The 19,299-nt window shown below is 41.2% G+C and overlaps 1 protein-coding gene across 1 annotated transcript; it reads right to left on the bottom strand.

Annotated features, from left to right (window-relative positions):
* Positions 1 to 1,914: 1,914 nt before the first annotated feature.
* On the bottom strand, positions 1,915 to 15,283 carry gucy2d (guanylate cyclase 2D, retinal). The gene is made up of 19 exons (XM_058087343.1): positions 14,942 to 15,283; positions 12,685 to 13,684; positions 12,305 to 12,606; positions 11,861 to 12,233; positions 11,704 to 11,788; positions 11,452 to 11,557; positions 10,189 to 10,308; positions 10,024 to 10,104; positions 9,782 to 9,958; positions 9,562 to 9,718; positions 9,330 to 9,479; positions 8,425 to 8,573; positions 8,161 to 8,324; positions 6,817 to 7,009; positions 6,556 to 6,730; positions 4,597 to 4,695; positions 3,295 to 3,389; positions 3,139 to 3,221; positions 1,915 to 3,063 (listed from the first exon to the last, which is right to left on the bottom strand). Exons 2-19 carry the CDS (start codon positions 13,529 to 13,531, stop codon positions 2,979 to 2,981), a joined length of 3,441 nt encoding a protein of 1,146 aa, XP_057943326.1. The 5' UTR covers positions 13,532 to 13,684; positions 14,942 to 15,283; the 3' UTR covers positions 1,915 to 2,978.
* Positions 15,284 to 19,299: the final 4,016 nt, after the last annotated feature.

The raw sequence follows: 19,299 nt of genomic DNA, 5'->3' as shown, positions 1-19,299 counted from the left end.
AATAGCCATACAACAACCTCACTATGGTGTCTTATTTTGAAAGCAGAGCACCCACGCTTCCGGTTTTTTCTGTCTTCCTCTAGCTGACTTGTGGATTTTTCTGCCAGACTGGCACGTTCAAGCCGGTGCCAGTCAACACATCCAGGGCGGCTTCAGGACACCAGAGGTGCGCAGAGGAACACGATGTACGTCTGACGGCAGGGTGGGCGACAAATGACCGGATTTTTTTGTTCCCTAGTCAGCATTTATCCTCTCTTAGCATACAGCATACTGTTTCACTATGCTGACGCTTTTTTTTAATATTGTGCAGGGATTTGTTCATGTCTGTAAACCTTGTTCGGATAAATGTAGTTGCATTGTCCCATACATATTTATACTGTCAACAAAAAAACATTTTTTTCACTGTAATCGCAACAGAAAGTCAAAATTTGGTTCTTATGTTGGGAACTATAATAAAAAAAAACAATTACAGCCTATGCTACTTCCTTTTCACCTAATTACAGCTATTTGGTTAAAAATGGAAGGTGGCTATTCATGGATGTTGTGTCTAAAAAATGATAAATCATGCAATATTATAAGGACCTTTTACCTTTTAGTCCATCAAGCTTGTTTCTGCATGAACTGAGAACAAGGTGATACCGGTACCTCATGTGACCCTTCAGTGGCTTCCACCAACAGAGGGGGTTCAGGGACATATATGCATATAATGTACAAAAAACATCCATCCATCCTTTTTCTATGCTGCTCATCCTCACTAGGGTCAAGGGTATGCTGGAGCCTATCCCAGCTGGGTGAGAGCACAAATGTATTCTTTCACTACCATTGGCTGGCAACCAGTCCAGGGAGTACCCCACCTCAACATCATGGTGATGATGCAATATACCTAAAAACAAATCTGTGGGTGGAGGTCACGGATGGGTCAAGCCGAGGCTTCTGTTTTTTTTTAACAGATATATTATGGTTTGGCCTGGCTAATTTCTCGACAAGAAATTGATAGCTTTCGGACTTAGCCATGTTCACCACATGTCACCCATGTGGGTTTAGCTGATACTGAAAGGTCAAGGGTAAGGTGTGAGGTACTGGGAGTGGGATCAGTTCTTGCAGGAACAAACCCAGAGCGCTAAAAGGTAATTACCACAACACAACATTCATAAATGGTTACCTTCCATTTTAAACAAAATAGCTGTAATTACGAAATAGCAGAGCCTGTAATCGTTTGTAAGAAATTGGTCTACTGAAATACAAGGAAGTGGTAAAACCGCTCCAGAGGCTGAACTTATAGTACCTGTCAATAAATATCTAATATTTATTATCATTGTTTTTTAAAAATACATGAGAAATTGGGTCTTCTAAAGCACAAGGAAGCGGCAAATCTACAGAGGTTGAAGCTTGTACTTGTCAATAAATACTGTATGTAATATTGATTTTAAATTCTTACTGACAGAGAAAGAGTAAAGGGAGGGACATTCATCCATTTTCTATGCTGTTTATCCTCAGTAGGGTTGGGGGTATGCTGGAGTCTATCCCAGTTGTCTTGGGGCGAGAGGCGGGGTACACCCTGGACTGGTCGCCAGCCAATCACAGGGCACATATAGACAAACAACCATTCACACTCACATTCATACCTATGGACAATTTGGAGTCACCAATTAACCTAGCATGTTTTTGGAATGTGGGAGGAAAGCGGAGTACCCGGAGAAAAGAACATGCAAACTCCACATAGAGAATCGAACCCAGGTTTTCCCTATCTCCTGACTGTGTGGCCGACATGCTAACCACTCGGCCCCCTTATGACCTATGAGATATGACTTTTGACCTCATGAGTATGGTCACATGGACGTGATTTATGACTTATGACCTATCTTATGCAGTATGACCTTTGTGGTCATAAATCATATTTTGACTACAGCGGTATATCATTCTTTCTCACAATTTATTTAAATAAACACAATTAAGTTTACATTCAAAATGTTGAATATACAGACCACTACTGTTTTTGGCAAAAAAATATTAAATGCCTAAAAAAAAACAGAAAAAAGAAGAATGCTATATAACTATTTATAAGATACATCTTTCACATTCATGTGGATGTGTAATGCTGCGTTTACCTCTTTGAAATACAGCATCAGCGCCCATATGTGTAGCACGTACACATTTACAGTATATACAGTACATGTTCCCAGACAAAAGACAGCGTGATCATCATCAGCTCGTCAAAATATGTAGAATTTGCCTTCTGCAAGATTGTTTGGATGTCATGAAAATCAATATACACATGAATTTAGAAACATGCTGAACCAACATTTTAGAAAATTGAATTTTTGAACAAATTTGAATGAAACGCATCAAGCAGTCCTGTTGCTTTTAAAGTCTCCCTATAGGTAGTGACATGTTTAAATGCAAAAATAATCCCCCCCCCCCTTCACACCATGCAAACCAGCAGGTGGTGCCAAATGACTTCTTCACAAGCAAGTCAGCGCTTTTCTTCCTGTCGCTCACATACACCAGTGACCTTGAGAGACATATGCTGGGAAAAGAAAGTGTCTAAAAGGTCAACAGAGGAGTATGATGCTAACTTTACGATCATGGTGATCAATGAAGCAGACCAACATATATCCTATTTTATTGAAACCTAATAGCTCATACTTCACTGATATGAAAAATAATAATTGTCTTGTGAAAATGTTTTTCCATAGATGAGGAGTCACTATGAATAATCTTGGAGTGTTCATAGAATATTGTCTTACTATAAATTAAGATTATACACACCAGTATTACATCAGCCCCTCCCTCTAACTGCACATACTTTTTAGACCATAACATGACATATTGTAATATTATGTCAAGTCTATTTGTACAAAGAAATAGTATAGAATAGAAGAAACATGGGCAGTTGTACCTTTTCAAGTCATTTTTCAAACAGGAAGTCTTTTTTTGGCAAATCCAAACAAGTCCCACTAATCGTAGTAGCAACCCGCCTAGCCCATTTTCTTTTGTCGATCCAGGAACTTTTGTCGTCTGTCAGGAGGAATCTCATCTAAACCGATGCCATGATTACTTCCCCTGGAAGAGGAATTTGCAACTTTTAGGATGTGTAATCACACACAGTTTGATCATCTTAAAGTACGCGTCACATACCCTTGCATGTCTGGAGGGATGGGTAGTGGCTTCTTGAAATCTTCCCTTCCAACCAGCCAGTATGTGTGCTCAATACCTTTTCCCTATTTCAAAAAAAAGCATCACCAAGTCGTGAGCGTTTCTTTCTTTTTTTCCTGTGAGTTTCAGCCAACTTACCTTTAACTCTGTGAGACCTCGAACATCAATTTTGTATCCCAGATTCAAGCCGTTTAGGACATCGACTGTGCTCCGGTTGACGTGTATTCTGTAAGCTACACGGCACATAAAAATACACAATAAATGCACACTAAAGGTACTTTCATATTATAGTTATTGGGCATTCTGTGTTTTCAGCCACTTGGAAGTAGCTTTTTTATCGCTTTGCTCTTGATGGTAACATGACACACACAAAAAATGCTGGGGATTTATTTATTCATTCATTCATTTTCAAACCCGCTTATCCTTACGAGGGTCACGGGGGTGCTGGAGCCTATCCCAGCTGTCTTCGAGCGAGAGGCGGGGTACACCCTGGACTGGTCGCCAGCCAATCACAGGGCACATATAGACAAACAACCATTCACACTCACATTCATACCTATGGACAATTTGGAGTCACCAATTAACCTAGCATGTTTTTAGAATGTGGGAGGAAACCGAAGTACCCGGAGAAAACCCACGCATGCACTGGGAGAACATGCAAACTCCACATAGAGATGGCAGAGGCTGGACTCGAACTCGAGTCTCCTAGCTGTGTGTCCTGCGTGCTTACCACTCGACCGAGTAAATAAATATGTCACTTTTTGGATGGTTTGAGGGAAGACGTGCTCCGTATATCAGGATCAGTTCTTATTGGTATCGGAAAGAAAGCCAATATCCAACATCTCTAGATATGACCACAGAAGCCTACCGTTTGCAAAGAGAAAAAGTGTGATGACGACCATAGATCCAGAAAAGGAACAGTAGAGATGTCTCAAATCTCGATGATCACAATGATGAAAAGAAATGGTCAATAAAAACAATACATTATATGAATCAATTGTTTCAAAGTTGGATGATAAACTGCTTAACCTGTTGTTACACTTATGCAGTTAATAATTTTTTTTTAAGGGTGACTGTTTGACCCTGGAACTAATTTTATTTTAAAAATGTAAAATGAAATCATGATTTCAGAGTGTGATTTCGGTTCATCTCCTTGAAAAAAAACAATCCAAGAGCATGCAGAAGGGCGACGGGGCGTACCTGCTTATTTACACTGAAACTTCAAATTGACCTCTAATTCTGTTTATAGTCTTAACGGATTAGAAAGGACTCGTCGCTTAAAGCCCTGTTTAGCCTCAAGCAGCATGCATACACCTGTCCTCTGTCCTCTACAAAAACACTCATTTCTTCTTCTTCTTTTTCTCGTGTCTTTCAGTAGTGATGCATCATTATTATCAGACGAAGCATTCAGCGTATGCTGATGTTGTATAATACACTCACGCAACCCGGTGGACTCCATTCGAGATGCTGTGTTGACTGTGTCTCCAAAGAGGCAGTACCGAGGCATCGTGAGGCCCACTACTCCTGCTACCACTGGGCCTGCAAGAACACACACACACAAACTTAAATGAAAATGAAAGCTATGCTCGATGACAAGATGCATAGCATTGACTTGTGCTTGATGCCGTGTGTTAATTGGATAAGTGGATAGCGCCTCACTATTCCAGGAGTAAGTTCCAGACAAGGATGAAGCAGGTAAAAATACCTCCTTGCCTTAGCAGCTTGGGTTGCCTCATGCTTACCTCTCTGCAACCAGCCAGCTTGGATTTTATTTGACTTTTATTTATCCCGTTCATTTGATTTTACTTCACATCCCTGTGCCTCGTGACTAGCGACATGACTTGAATTAGGCTAGCATACTGGCTAAATAAATCCAGTAAAATTCAGATAGATGGGAGAATTTTAAAAGATATTCAACGTTGGTTATCAAACTTAATATTAATATCATTCATTCATTCATTCATTTTCATCCGCTTATCCTCACAAGGGTCACGGGGGTGCTGGAGCCTATCCCAGCTGTCTTTGGGCGAGAGGTGGGGTACACCCTGGACTGGTCCCCAGCCAATCACAGGGCACATCTAGACAAACAACCATTCACACTCACATTCATACCTATGGACAATTTGGAGTCTCCAATTAACCTAGCATGTTTTTGGAATGTGGGAGGAAACCGGAGTACCCGGAGAAAACCCACGCATGCACGGGGAGAACATGCAAACTCCACACAGAGATGCCTGAGGGTGGAATTGAACCCTGGTCTCCTAGCTGTGAGGTCTGTGCGCTAACCACTCTCCACCGTGCAGCCCTCAAACATTGCATTACTACAAAATTGTAAAGAAATCTTGAAAAATGTCCACAGAAATTTTGAGCGGGACTGTCTGTGTAGTTTTGTGCACTTCATGGACGGAAAAGAGGGTTCCTAATCAAGTGGCCCGTGACATCACCATAGTTACACATAATGTTGGAAAATATAAATAGGTGTAAGATAAGTCTCCCACATTTGTTGCATCAGAAGAAAATATAATAATAACAAATATGAGCACTTTGCTTGCAGGCCCATAATTATGATATAGTACATCATTATAATATCATAAAATACAAAATAATCATCTTATTTTTATATAGTATCACGATCCGATATTGATATGCGGTATCGGATTATATCAGCCTGCATCTGAAATCTCCGATACTGGAGATACCACACTCCGGCAGTGGCCCATTAGAGCCCATGTTATCACAACAACATAATGTACTTGTACAAACCTGTTAACAGAGTAACAAGGAGTGATGTCGGCCGTGTGTTTTGGTATAACAAAACTTTGTATCCGAGATAAAACATTTGAACTTCCGTGATGTAGGATTACATTTTAAGAAATGGAATATTTTCACAGTCAGAGCTTAGAAAACCTGTTTAGGACTGTCTATATAAGTTTTAACTATTATTAGAGTCATGTAGACAGTAAATAACACCCCTATATCACTTTTACACCCCTATTATTCTTTGTTTACACCACATTGCGAATGCACGGGCTACGGCATCACTGCAGGGACACAAAAAAGGCCACGACTGCATAGCAAGATTGCAAGGCTAGCGAGCTAACTAGTTAGCCTCCAATTAATTTATTCTAAACGGAGTAGGGGAAGAATGAAAAAGTAAGAAGCCAAAAATGACAGTTTCACTTTCATCATGTCGGACATGCCATGGCAGACTCCATGGTCATGTCTCATCAATATTTTGTGTCATTTCTGACACCCAGTGGCCAGAATACTATAGCTTCTATGCATTCATCGTATGTGCCACTTATGCTAATGGTCCACAGTGAACCATAAAAGAGTGATTCTTTCTTATTTCTAATATATTTTTTGCAGGCCCATAAAAAGGACGCATGTGTTGCTCACCGGAGTGCAAGCCGATGCGGATCCTGACTTTTAGTTCAGGCATGTGTCTCATCTTAAAGGTGCCAATGCAGTGCAGGATGTCAAGAGACATGTTGGCCATCTCAGCGGCATGACGATTTCCATTCCTGTTGGGAACCCCCGAGGCTACCATGTATGCATCGCCAATAGTTTCCACCTAGAAACCCACCAAAAAATATAACACAATAAGCACTTCGAGCGCACTTTAATGGAGATGTTGAACATAGAAGATACTGTATGCACCTTGTACACGTCATGCAACCCGATGATGGCATCAAAAAGCGTGTAGAGGTCGTTGAGCAGGTCGACCACCTCGATGGGCTCGCTGAGAGCTGAGATGGTGGTGAAGCCAACAATGTCGCTGAAGTACAGAGTGACTTCATTGAAGTGTTCAGGTTTCACCGGCTTGCCTGTCTTCAATGCCTGGGCCACAGACCTGATGGAGGAGCACAGGAACATTGACTGATGTAGACTCCTTCCAAAAGTGATACACTGGAAAAGTCATTTTGCAGGAAAATACATATAACATAACCTTTTTCCTTAATTCCATCGCCTTCCTTTGCTGGTTGGCAAGGAGAAAGCACATGGTTCTACGGCTATATTAAGGCTTGTGGCATCCATTTTGATGTAAGCTTAAGCTACTAAATACAATTCCTTGGCCTTTAGAGTTTCATTGTGCTAATGAAAAAATCATTATCAGACTTCTTATTTCCGTTTTTATAAACCGAAAGACATTGGTCTTCTACTTCAGGAAAACCACTGCTATTTTGCTGTACAGGTCTGATCATCCTCTGTTGAGCTTTTTGAAAATTTCCCTTATTTTCTGGACATTTTCCCTTATTTTCAAATGCAATGCATGGATAAAATGTCAACTTTCCAAGCATTTGTACCATTCCATAGCAATGTCTTTGTATTGTGCTTCCTGAGAATGACACATTTTCGACAGAAGCCTTTCAGTTTAAATGCTTGACAGTCTGCGGTCTGACAAGACAAAGCCATTCGGAAGGTGTAAAGTAAGCGCCACATTTCAGAAAAAGAACATCATACCGTAAACAGTAAAGAGTAAAGTATGGTGGTGGTAGTGTGATGGTATGGAGCTGTATTGCTGCTTCAGGACCTGGAAGACTTGCGATGATAAATGGAACCATGAATTCTGCTGTCTACCAAAACATCCTGACGGAGAATGTCCGACCATGAGTTCATGACCTCAAGCTGAAACAAAATTCCTAACCGGAATCCTATTGAGATGCTGTGGCATGACCTTAAAAAGACGCTTCATGCCAGAAAACCCTCCAATGTGACTGAATGACAACAATTCTGCAAAGATGAGCGGGCCAAAAGAAAAAAAAAACTCATTGCAAGTTACCACAAACGCTTGATTGCAGTTGTTGCTGCTGTTGTTGGTGGCCCAACCAGTTATTAGGTTTAGGGGGTAATCACATTTTCACACAGGACCATGTAGGTTTGGATTTATTACTCCCCCCTCCCCCCCATAATAAAAAGTTTCATTGTGTAACACTGTAAACAGTGTTGGTCTAAAAGGTGTACACAATAGTCAAAGTGGTGCTGTGTGGTGTGTCAACTTACTTGGGCAACATCTGAGCCACCAGGGCGTCCGTCTTTTGTCTCTCTACCTCCAACTCCTCTGTCCTCTCCCTGATCAGATCCTCCAAGTTGGAAGAATATTGCTCTAACATGCGCAGCATTGAGTCGATAATATTGGTTTTCTTGCCTTTGGAGATGCTTTTAAACTATGCATACACACACAAGCACACACAAAGATAAGGTGACCTTCATGTACTGTTGGAATTTCCATTAGATGTGGGGTTTTCTTTTTCTATATGTGGTTACCTGTTTAAAAATGTCTTGAAATGTGGGCCTCTTGTCAGGTTCTTCGCTCCAGGCCTGCTTCATGATCTGGATGACATCCAGTGGGGCCTCATCCACAGATACAGTGGGCCGACACAAAGGAGGGGGCTCTTTGACCTTGCTGATAATCTCTGCCAACACACACACACACACACACACACAAGCAATATCAATTCAGATGCACGTGCAGATTTACTGTTGAATATTTATCAATATACAGTGCTCTGATTTTAAAAAGTGTTTTGCTGTGTATCATTCATCATAAAACATCACAATTAAAATGCATTTTTAACTTCTTTGAATTGCCCCAATATTTTTTATTTCCCGGTCACACATGCGCTTGTTGCTAGGCAGAATTTGTGACCCATTATCATTTTTCCAATGCAAGAATAAAAACACACACAAATTATTATTAGAAATATTAGATAAGTAAATATTATCTATCAATATACAGTACTCTGATTTTAGAAAGTGTTTTTGTTGTGTATCATCATAAAACATCACAATTAAAATGCATTTTTAACTTATTTGAATTGCTCCAATATTTTTTATTTCCCAGTCACACATGCGCTTGTTGCTAGGCAGAATTTGTGACTCATTATCATTTTTCCAATGCAAGAATAAAAACACACACAAATTATTATTAGAAATATTAGATAAGTAAACATTATCTAATATATTATATTAGTTTAATATATGTATATATACATACACATATATATTAATATATAAATATTAGAAAAGTATTAGAGACGAACTACAGGTGTATTTAAAACCACAATGACAATCACATTTTAATTACAGCTCTATGAAATATAAAATACATATGGTTAACAAAGACAGTGTCATGCTCGCTACTGAAATAAAGCTAATGCTATCAAACTCACCTTTGGGTGGCATGTCCATCATACAGAAAGGTGCAGAGCGGGAAATAATCTCTTGCGCAATGATGGAAAAACTGTAGACATCTCCTTGAAAGGTGCCCCTTTTCCTCATGGTTGAATTTCGCAGTAGCTCAGGAGCGGTCCAGAACAGATCTTTTTATGCAATTTTAAATTTAATTTTATATTAAAGTTATGTATTTACTACTGGTCATGGATGACTCAATCTTCACCTCACCTTCAGGCTTTTCCGAATCTACGTTGATGTTTTGGGCAAGCAGAATTTCATTGAAGCCATAATCAGTCACCTTCAGCACAAAGCGACCGTCCACCACGCAGTTTCTGGATTTGAGACGTCCGTGTATGATGCCACGGTTGTGTAGGTACTTCATGCCCTGTTAGGACCCAGTGGGTGAATCATGCACGCCAATATTATATATATTTTATTTCTACAATACCCGGATGAGATCCATCAGCAGGGACGACTTGAACATCCAGTCAAGACGCACATCCTCGTTGGTGAGTAGGTCCTCCAAGCTCCCTCTGGAGCAGTGTTCCGTCACCACCCCGAAGATTCCAGAGTCAAAGAACAGTCCCAGGAATAGATTGAGGTTCTCATGCCTCATGTCTCTGAGCTGCAGGTTAGTTAGTAACACAATCAGAACAACATTCCAATACACAACTTTCCTACAAAACACACCTTGGTGAAGACTGACTCGGTGCTGCCACTGACGCATGATACGGCTCCAGGTGGGCCTTTCTTCAACCAAACCCAATCCCCCTAGAGGACATGTAGGGAGCATTGATTGACATCTGTTTATTAAAAAGACAACACACACAAACAGGACTGGTGTGTCCACTTCACCTCAAACACAGCAACATTGGAGCTGTCTGGTGTGGACGCCATGTAACTGCGACCAGACACTGAGTGATGGGGCGTCTTCATGTCCAGTTGACTTTTCAGGATGCTCTCGTCATTCAGCTTCTGCTCCCAATAACACATCAAACAAAGCACATCATTTACAGGTTATTAGCGTACATATGTAAAAAGTATTAGGACACCTTGGCATGACAGCTGCTGATCCTGTTTTGCAGTTGGGAAGTCTACATGAAGTCCTTTGAGGCTTTTTTGTGATTAAGAGCTATAAAAATAAACTCGTGTGTTGGTGGGAATTTAGAACTTTATTGTGGTCAAAGGACGCTGGCCTCTCTCACAATTTGTGCTGTAGCTCATGCCAAACGCGAATGTTGTTGAGGTCAGCGTCTTCTACACCATCCATCAAGTCTTGTTTGTTTGGTGTTTCCCCAAAGTGTTTTTGATTGATCAATCTTAGTCTCTAGCCGCACGATGGATGAGTGGTTAGCATGTGTCAAACACAGATCAGGAAGATTGGCGACTACAAGGTATGAATGCAAGTGTGAATGATTGTTTATTGTCTGCGATTGCCATGTAAACCAGTCCAGGGTCTTGCCTGAAGTCAGCTGGGATAGGCTCCAGCATACTTCCGCGACGATAAGCGGCATAGAAAATGGATGGAAATATTAGCTCTTGGGCAAGGAAACATATTTGGCACTGTAAACCCAGACATCCAATTACACCACAAGTCTCTGCTTTTCTTATTGATCAAGGCTACAAAATAATCCAAAATGGAGCCAAAGAACGTTCCAAGGGCCGGCACTTGAAACGCTACTCAACTCAAGAAATGACTACGTACAAAATATGAAGATGGTGTCTATGTGGATCTTGCTGTTGTCGCCTTTCATTCTTCATTTATATGCATTTGCAACTTGATTTGGTTAGAGTACGTTTCAGTATGAGTCGGGCCTTCTGTAACAGATTAATGATGATAACCAAGGTTGCTCGACAGTTGCTTGATGACTCCACTTCAGTGATCATCGTCATCTTAACATTATCAGCTGCTGTTTCATAGCATGCCCAACTCTTTCGGACACATTTATTGTGGCAGGAAGAAAAGCTCTCACATGGAGAGAAGTCGTTTGGCACCACTGAACTGATTATGTGATGCATTCAATTGTAATCTGATGCATGTTGAAATGAAATAAAACCATTACAATTACTTACTTACTCTACTACTTTTTCAGATATCTTTCCTGACTGAGAACTCACCCGTTTGCTGATTTGTGTGTTGATGAAGACCAAGTCATCCAGAGTCAGGACCACTTTGGTGGATGTGCCACCACCTCCAAAGGTAAATCCAACTCTGCCGCTCCTCCTGGATAGACAGATGGAATGGAAACATGACACACAAGTGTACTGAATGCGATCCAAATTGTCCATTTATATACTTTATATATATATATATATATATATACGTATATATATATATACGTATATATATAATTTATATACTTTACATACTTGAAATGTATGAAGATGTTTACAGCACCCCCAACCACCATAGAGAAAACGAGAAAAAGAAGGAAAAGAGAAGCCGAGTCCATTCCTACGGGAAGAGAAGAGCCCTGAGGTGATGCTGCTGGAAGACATACCGTGATGATCCCGCATAATCACTGACCTCCAGTGCAGGCAAAATAAGAACTGAACCAACAACTGGAGTCCTTATAAGGAGTGCTTCCTGCAAAATGGATGGATCTGCCAAGATATTTCAAGCTTCCCATTTTGCCGTCTGTGTGTGCAGCCTCCAGAAGATGAGTGGAGTAGAGGGTGTTGCCCATGCCGCTGTAGTCCAGAACCACGTAACGACCTTGCATGCCTTCCCCGTTTCTACCTGCCCTCAAGTACTGATTGAAGCCCTCAAATTCAAAGCCTCCCTCGTTGCTGCTGAGGATCTCCCCGGTGACCCAGCGGCCGCTTTTCGCGCGGGCATGTTCAACGGCCATGGCTATGTAGTACATCATATTGTAGATGGTGCCAAAGAACGGAGAAACCTGTAAAAAAAAAAAAAGACAGATGATGTGCACTTCCTGAAATGGATGCACAACGAGACAGATGTTCTCACGTTCTCTGGTGAGGAGGTGCTGTGAATTTCATAATTGTCCTGAGCGTCTTTGAAAGCCTGATGGAAATTACGTTCTCCAGAGTCCATGGTGATGGTCAGCACCCCGTCGTAAGCTTTCCTGAGCCTGGTGTCATTGCCGAGGGCGTAGTAGAAGGCGTTGTTGTATGGAAGCGAGTAGAGCAGGGTATCGTACGGGATGAACACGTAGCCGCGGTCGATCAGTCGCATGGCCAAAGCTGTAGTCAGAAGTTTGTACTGGGCTTGGCCACCAATCAGGACAGAAGGCATGCACATGATGACCACTGCAAAGACAATATGGGTTAACTAGCATGGACGTTGTATTTATGAACATCTGTCTTTTCTGGTGTAAAGCTGCTCACCTCTAACCCGATCTGTGTCCTTTATTTTTGTCAACGCTCTCCTCGGACCATCGCTGTCCGCCCCCATGGTCGCCACAGGCTTGACAGGCAAGCCCAAAGCCCTCAGAGATGATGCCAGCTCATGTCCTGTAGCCTCCCAGATGTCACTGTCCTCTGAGATGATGGCCACGTGGGCCCAGCGGAAGTAGCGCAGCACTGTGAAAAGAACATGTGAGGACAACGGCTGTGGTCGTAGGAAAGTGGGATACACCCCTCCTTCTCTCATGTTTGGCTTCAGGCAACTCCAGGACAGAATCCCAACATCCCATTCTTTAGCGTACAAAGCAGCTGAGGTACAGTATGCCGGGTTGGCCGGTCCCAGGAACGCCGCACCATAGCCTTCAAGTTCAGCGAAGCGGGCAAGGGCGCGGGATGACTTGCAGTCCTCATTGATCAGCGTGTAGTCGTACCAGTAGCCTTTGTTGAGGTAGGGGTCCTTGTTGATGCGTGCTACGGCGAGGCGTGCAGCCAAGTCCGGAAGGGCTTTGGAGTATAAGAGGTCACAAGTCCAGGGTCCAACCAGGGCCACCTTGAAGGTGGTTGCCCAGGCTTGACATGGTAGGGATAAGATTAGCAATAAGGGTATTAGAAGCCAGCTCACCTGCCTGCTCTTAAAATGCTGCACTGGGGACAATGGCAACTGTGGTTTTAACAACGCTGGTGGCATGAACAAGGAATTAAAGAGACTACAATCCCCGCCATTATTAGTCCATAGGTGTCTTTTTCTTCTCAGTTTTAAGCAGTCCTGCTGCCATCGAGGATGGTAGGACAGGTTGTGCAGAAAACGAGGGTCTCTGTGACTTGCCATTTCCCTTGTACAGCTTTGGGGATGTCCTCTCGGAGAGAAGGTTGCCGTGGCTTGTGGTGGAGTGACACTGGATGGATAAGAAACGTCTTTGTTGGCACTCGGCGGCCTTTGAGTCCTACGATGGACAGCTGTCGACGAAACTCCGAGCCATCACTGCCTCCACAGGAAAAAGATGTACACATAAAAAGGGTTTAAAATATGAATAATGACACTAAAGCTACATTCACACTGCAGGGTATGATGCCCAATTCAGATCTTTTGTTCTATGATAACCAAAGTCACATGCATTTCAATGTGTTTACGGAAATAAAGATTGCTTCAATGTGTGCACACTGCTCTCCTTAACACATTTGTGGCAATTTAGTGCAACCAGACACAATATTTTCAAAACCCAATGATTTTGTGTCGGAGGTAAAGAACAAAGAGGGCAGGAATTTTGGCTATGGCAGTTGGTGGACAACGTTTGGGTGGTAGGTGTGGTTGGACATTGGCATTAGCTTCTTCACTCACACCTTTTAAAAATCATCGGTGAGTACCTTTATCCAAGTCTCGCACCACGCCTTTTGATGATGTATAAGTCGTAGTAGATCATATACATATTGGATTTATATCTACATACAAACGAGAACTGGGTCGCATTTGAAAAATCTGTATTGTAGAAATGAGATACTGGTCACATATGAGCAATTTTTTGTAGTGTTTTTAAATGTTTAATATAAAATTATTTTCTTATATATTTCTTAGTTACCTTTTATCTATGATTTTTCCATAGGTCAATGATAATGATCCAAGAAACTTCACTAATCTGTATGAAATATAAATACATTTTGGAAATACAGTAAAAATAGCCCCCATCCCCTGGGTCTGCACCCTCCTGCCCTTCATACACAAGCATAGACACAAATGTACAGTTCACTTGAACACAAAGACACACTGTACATCTGTCTCATGGAGAACACCGTCCCTAAAGTGATGTTCCTGACGTAGAATTACTGGCATGTGCTTAGCAAGCCTATTAGCGCTGCCGGGCCTGCGGAGGTAAATCTGTCCATCCGATGGCAATGTCTCAAGATCTTGTCAGTCATTCTGACGAACCAACTTCTCCGAACCAAATCTTCTCCAAATTGAAATGATTTGATTATTGTTTTTGATTTGAATGTTGTTGACAATATACATAACTTTGTTGCATGGCTTGTCAGTTTCATTCAGTTGATAAGAAGAAATGAAGAAGCCACTTAAAGTGACTAAGTGTAATAGTGGTGGCTCATCAGATGCTAATAGGCTCATAGAAGCATTGGTTCAAAATTGAAATTTTGACAAACATACATACATACATGTGTGAAGGTACTAGTCGATGTTTCCTGGAGTAACGTGAAGTTGAGACAATTCAGTAGAATCGAAAATTCTGACCTGGAGTGGTTGTCTACACAGGAGCCATGTCAGTATTGCACGCAGTCCTGTCCCAGTTCCAGCTTATTATGAAAAAGTATTAAAAGTAATCCAAGGAAAAAAAAACACGGCTTGATGTTAGATATCCTGGTTAGAATAATAAAAAAAAATTAAAATCCCCACTTTTCCATTTATCAAAGCTCGCTTGGCTTCTTGCTGTCCCAAACTGGGACTGGGACCCTCCCCAAACCTCAGAGTGATAGCTGATGCATGAGAAGAAGAGTGAGCTAAAAAAAAAAAATGGGGGGGGAATGGGGGCAGATTGCAGGGAATGACAAGAAAGGGAATGGATGGGGAGGACCGTCAAGCTGGGACTTCTCAGCCTTCTTTAGCTTTTAATCCATCGTAGTGTGGGAAGAGTGAGTGTGGGGGAGGGCCCAAGGAGATGAGGTGAAAGTTGGGAGTGGACACAGGTGGAATTCAGGTGGGACCTTTAGGAGGGTCGGGGTGGACATATCCATTTGTCTTCTACACTATTATGTATATTGGTCTTGAGGATATTTATAGCAACATACAGAGTCAGGCAAAATGATCTGACACATTTGTGGGTTAAATAAAGGGCAAATAAAGTAAAGGAACAAAGTGTTTTTATTTTCAAAAAGTACATATAATGCCATTTTGTTTCATTATGTTTTTAATAATGAAATCAGTTTGAGGTCGGCGGGTTGATTTTCGTTTCAAAGCAGATCCAGTAGCTCTGAAGTTGGTAACCCATAACAAGATGGTGTTTGGAGCTGGTACGGGATCATGTCTACCAGGATTGAAGTGCAAACGGAACGCTTGTTGTGTTGCAGTTACAGATTGGTTTGTTTTAATAAACGTTTCCACAATGAAAGCACAATGCTCACCAGTTCAATTCATGGCAGCAACTGAAAAAGAAACTAAAAATAATGGCATTATAAAGAAACAAAGTAAAATGGCATTATATGAAACAAAATGAAACACTTTTTTGTTTCTTTAGTTTATTTGCCTTTTATTTAACCTACAAATGTGTCAGATCATTTTGCCTGACCCTGTATAACCCCAAATATATTGATATCATAGTACCGTGTTGTATTGCATATTACTTTTTACATATAGATACTTTGTGGACAACCTAAGACGTTTATTGTCACTTTTGTATTTATTTAATATTGCTGCTGAGGTTGAATGGCATACAACTGTCGTCAATTTTAGAACATGGTATCATAAGTATAAATTTTTCAGTATCGTTCCGCACATCACTACCACACGGCGCAGTGGAGACGGCGGCATCGGGATCTGGGGTGGATTTTCAGGTTGTGCAGGGGCGTCAAACGGCAGCTGGCTATGTGGACACGGGGGTAAGGGGGGTATCTTTCACGAGTGAAGGCCCCCCGCGTTTGGCCATTTTCAACAGAACTATGCTGCAGTTCAATAATATATTTTCAGACTCATTAGTGAGTCCTTTTTAACATTGTATTTCTATTTTCAGGGGGAAGGGGGGGTCAGTTTTTTCCAATCTGCAATTAATTGTGATTAGTTATGAGTTGACTGGGATTAATCACAATCAAATATGTTCAATTAGAAGAAAAAACAAATTATAAATTTATACAAATTTCCCCACTGAGGGACGAATAAAGGCATATCTTAATCTTAATCTTAAAAAGAGTTTGACACATGTGGTCTACAGTAATCCAACCTCTGTGTCAACTCCACATTTTAATATTTCAAGAACCACATGAGCCAACATCAACACATTCGATATGGCTACATTGTGTTCAGGTGGAGCTTTAAGTCCCATGGCTCTCCTCCACATGTAAGTGTGAGGATGTTTGTCCTGACTTGCACATTGATAGCTGCCTCGCTGCAGTAATCAGATTAGCCAGGGGAGGCTGTGCTAAACTCATCTTGCTGCCTGCAAGCCTCTTAGTGACATGGCTAACGGCACTGTCGGAGATCACCGCAAAGGAAGGTTGGACCCGCTCAAATAAGAGGCAGCGTTCAACACTTTTGAACTGAACTTAACCTATGAACTTGATGTTAAACAGAGAAACATCTTTGTCCCCAAACTTGTCCTTCAATCATTAAAACCAAAAAAGATGTAATACTGTATGACGGATGTCATTTTCACATGGCAGATCCTTGGTTGCATGACTTTTAAAGAACATCCCTCCAGGAATTTGTTACTTTTTAAGAGGAAGATTCTTGTCGCCAGGAATTAATCAAACAGCCTGTATGTAGGCGGGGCCATAGAGGCTTAGACTTTTGCCTCCTTGTGACCTTACTTGCTCAAGTGAATCAACATGTGCATCAAGACTGTACCATCATCAAGACACAAAAAGCATCCCAGAAAGCAATACAAGAGAAGTTCAGCCTGTGTATGAAGACTGCAGTCATACACTATCTTATCTACATGTACAGTATAACAAAACACGCAAAAGTGTGTCATCATGTGACCTTAACCGCCACTGTCTTTTCTCATGGACACTATTCATGGTCTCTTTTACTTTGACTGAAATGCATACCCATGCTTTCCATGGGACTACTCAATCTTTACAACCACTTTAAATTCTGCAGTCCCATGCTGTTCTCTTCTGTTGTTGCTGTGGTTCCCTCTAGTGGCTGATAGGAGTTTGCTGAGTGCCCCCCAGTAGAATCATACTTTTTGCAATATTTCAGCTCAAATGTCACCTGTCATTGGTAATAAAAAACGAAACAACTCACGTTGAACACAGAAAGCATAAAAGGGATAAAATGCAGTAATGAAAACTCCAAAACCAAGGAGGAAATAAGGAGGAAATAGGAGAAGTAATGATTCTGATCTCCCGAAGCACAAGCAACTTTTCCATCTGAATAATAAGACCACTATGCTGCTTCATTTCTTGCTAAGGATACAGTAAGGATTTGGCAGTTTCTTGTCGTATTAAAAAGTTTTATGATTTCCAATGGTCTGTGAGGCTATGAAGGTGACATGCTGAGTCCTGACTTTGGACGACTGCATGCAAAGAGGGCAGCTCAGTTTGCTGATGTTGTTTTGGAGTGCTAGCGACCCAAGTGGAAGAGTGAGGTTACAGGGAGAAGAGATACTTGGGGTCAACAGTTCAGAACAATGTACTAGCAATGCCTAGCTACAGTATCGTCACTTTTCTGCAACCATTATTACTACAATATATTGGGTACGTCAAAAATGTTCCAGGACTGGTGTTACAAAATCTATATTTCAAATCCAATCTACAGGTTTTCCCACTTGAAGTAAACACCCTACCCTAGACTGTAGGAAAGTAGTACTTTCCCAGCCTTCTCTGCCACGCCTTCATGCTCTCCTGGAAGAATTCTTCCGGGATCCTCCTCAAACTACAAGTCTTCACGGCCATCCTGATGACGTCCGCATTCACGGATTATCACTAATATTATCATTCAAACATTTAATCAGGAGTATTTTCAGCTTACCCGTCAACAGACGCTGATTTCCGTGAGTGTGGACTGTCTCTGCTGATATGAAAACATGGCAGATTGCAACCGCAGGAAAAAAGATTTATTCCTCACGTGTCATGCACACATTCACAACAGCGTGGAAAAAAAATGTCTACCACCCAGAATCCATATTCACAAGACTGATATTATAAGGATTGCATTAATCATATCATCTAGGGGGCATTCAACCTCATCCATCAAAGTCAGTCAACTTTCAAGCTTACTCTATGTCATATGTAAACATTGCAATGCACCGTTATATAACAAGTAGGGCTGTCAATCAATTCAAATATTTCATCACAATTAATCGCATTTTGTCTATAGTTAACTCATAATTAATCGCATGTAGAACTACGCTTTTATCTATAATAAGTTGTGATTAAATCTTTGTCTTATGTAAAGGATATAACATTTGGAAATATGGGTCATTATTTTATTCCAATAATAATATAAAGTTAGAAATTCCACAGTTTGAGAGTGGTGACTTGTCCGACGTGGTTCGACAGTCCTCGAATGCACCATCTAAATTTCTCCCATGACTATCTAGACTACTATGTTTTTTTCACCTCATATTTGTTTCCATATCCTGATATTATGTGAGAATGAATAAAGGTAAGAATTTATGATGTTATTGAGTGATAATGTGCATATTTGTACAATGTACCGGTCTGAAACAAACTCCAGGCTCATACTCGTGGATGGTGATTCCGTATTCATTTAGTGCTTTTAATTTCATGTTGTTTCTCTCAGTTTTACATAATGCATAATAAATCAGATGAATTAGTTCGCTATAACGTTGAGAATCCTCCCCGATGACTAGCTAGTGCACCGCTAACCCATTCTCGCCTTCAGTCATGGTCACATAGACGCAAGCCCCCAAAGAG

The sequence above is a fragment of the Doryrhamphus excisus genome, chromosome 11, assembly GCF_030265055.1.
Source record: "Doryrhamphus excisus isolate RoL2022-K1 chromosome 11, RoL_Dexc_1.0, whole genome shotgun sequence".
Taxonomy (NCBI): domain Eukaryota; kingdom Metazoa; phylum Chordata; class Actinopteri; order Syngnathiformes; family Syngnathidae; genus Doryrhamphus; species Doryrhamphus excisus.
The sequence above is the reverse complement of the archived record's forward strand: the minus strand, read 5'-3'. Positions and strand labels throughout refer to the sequence as shown.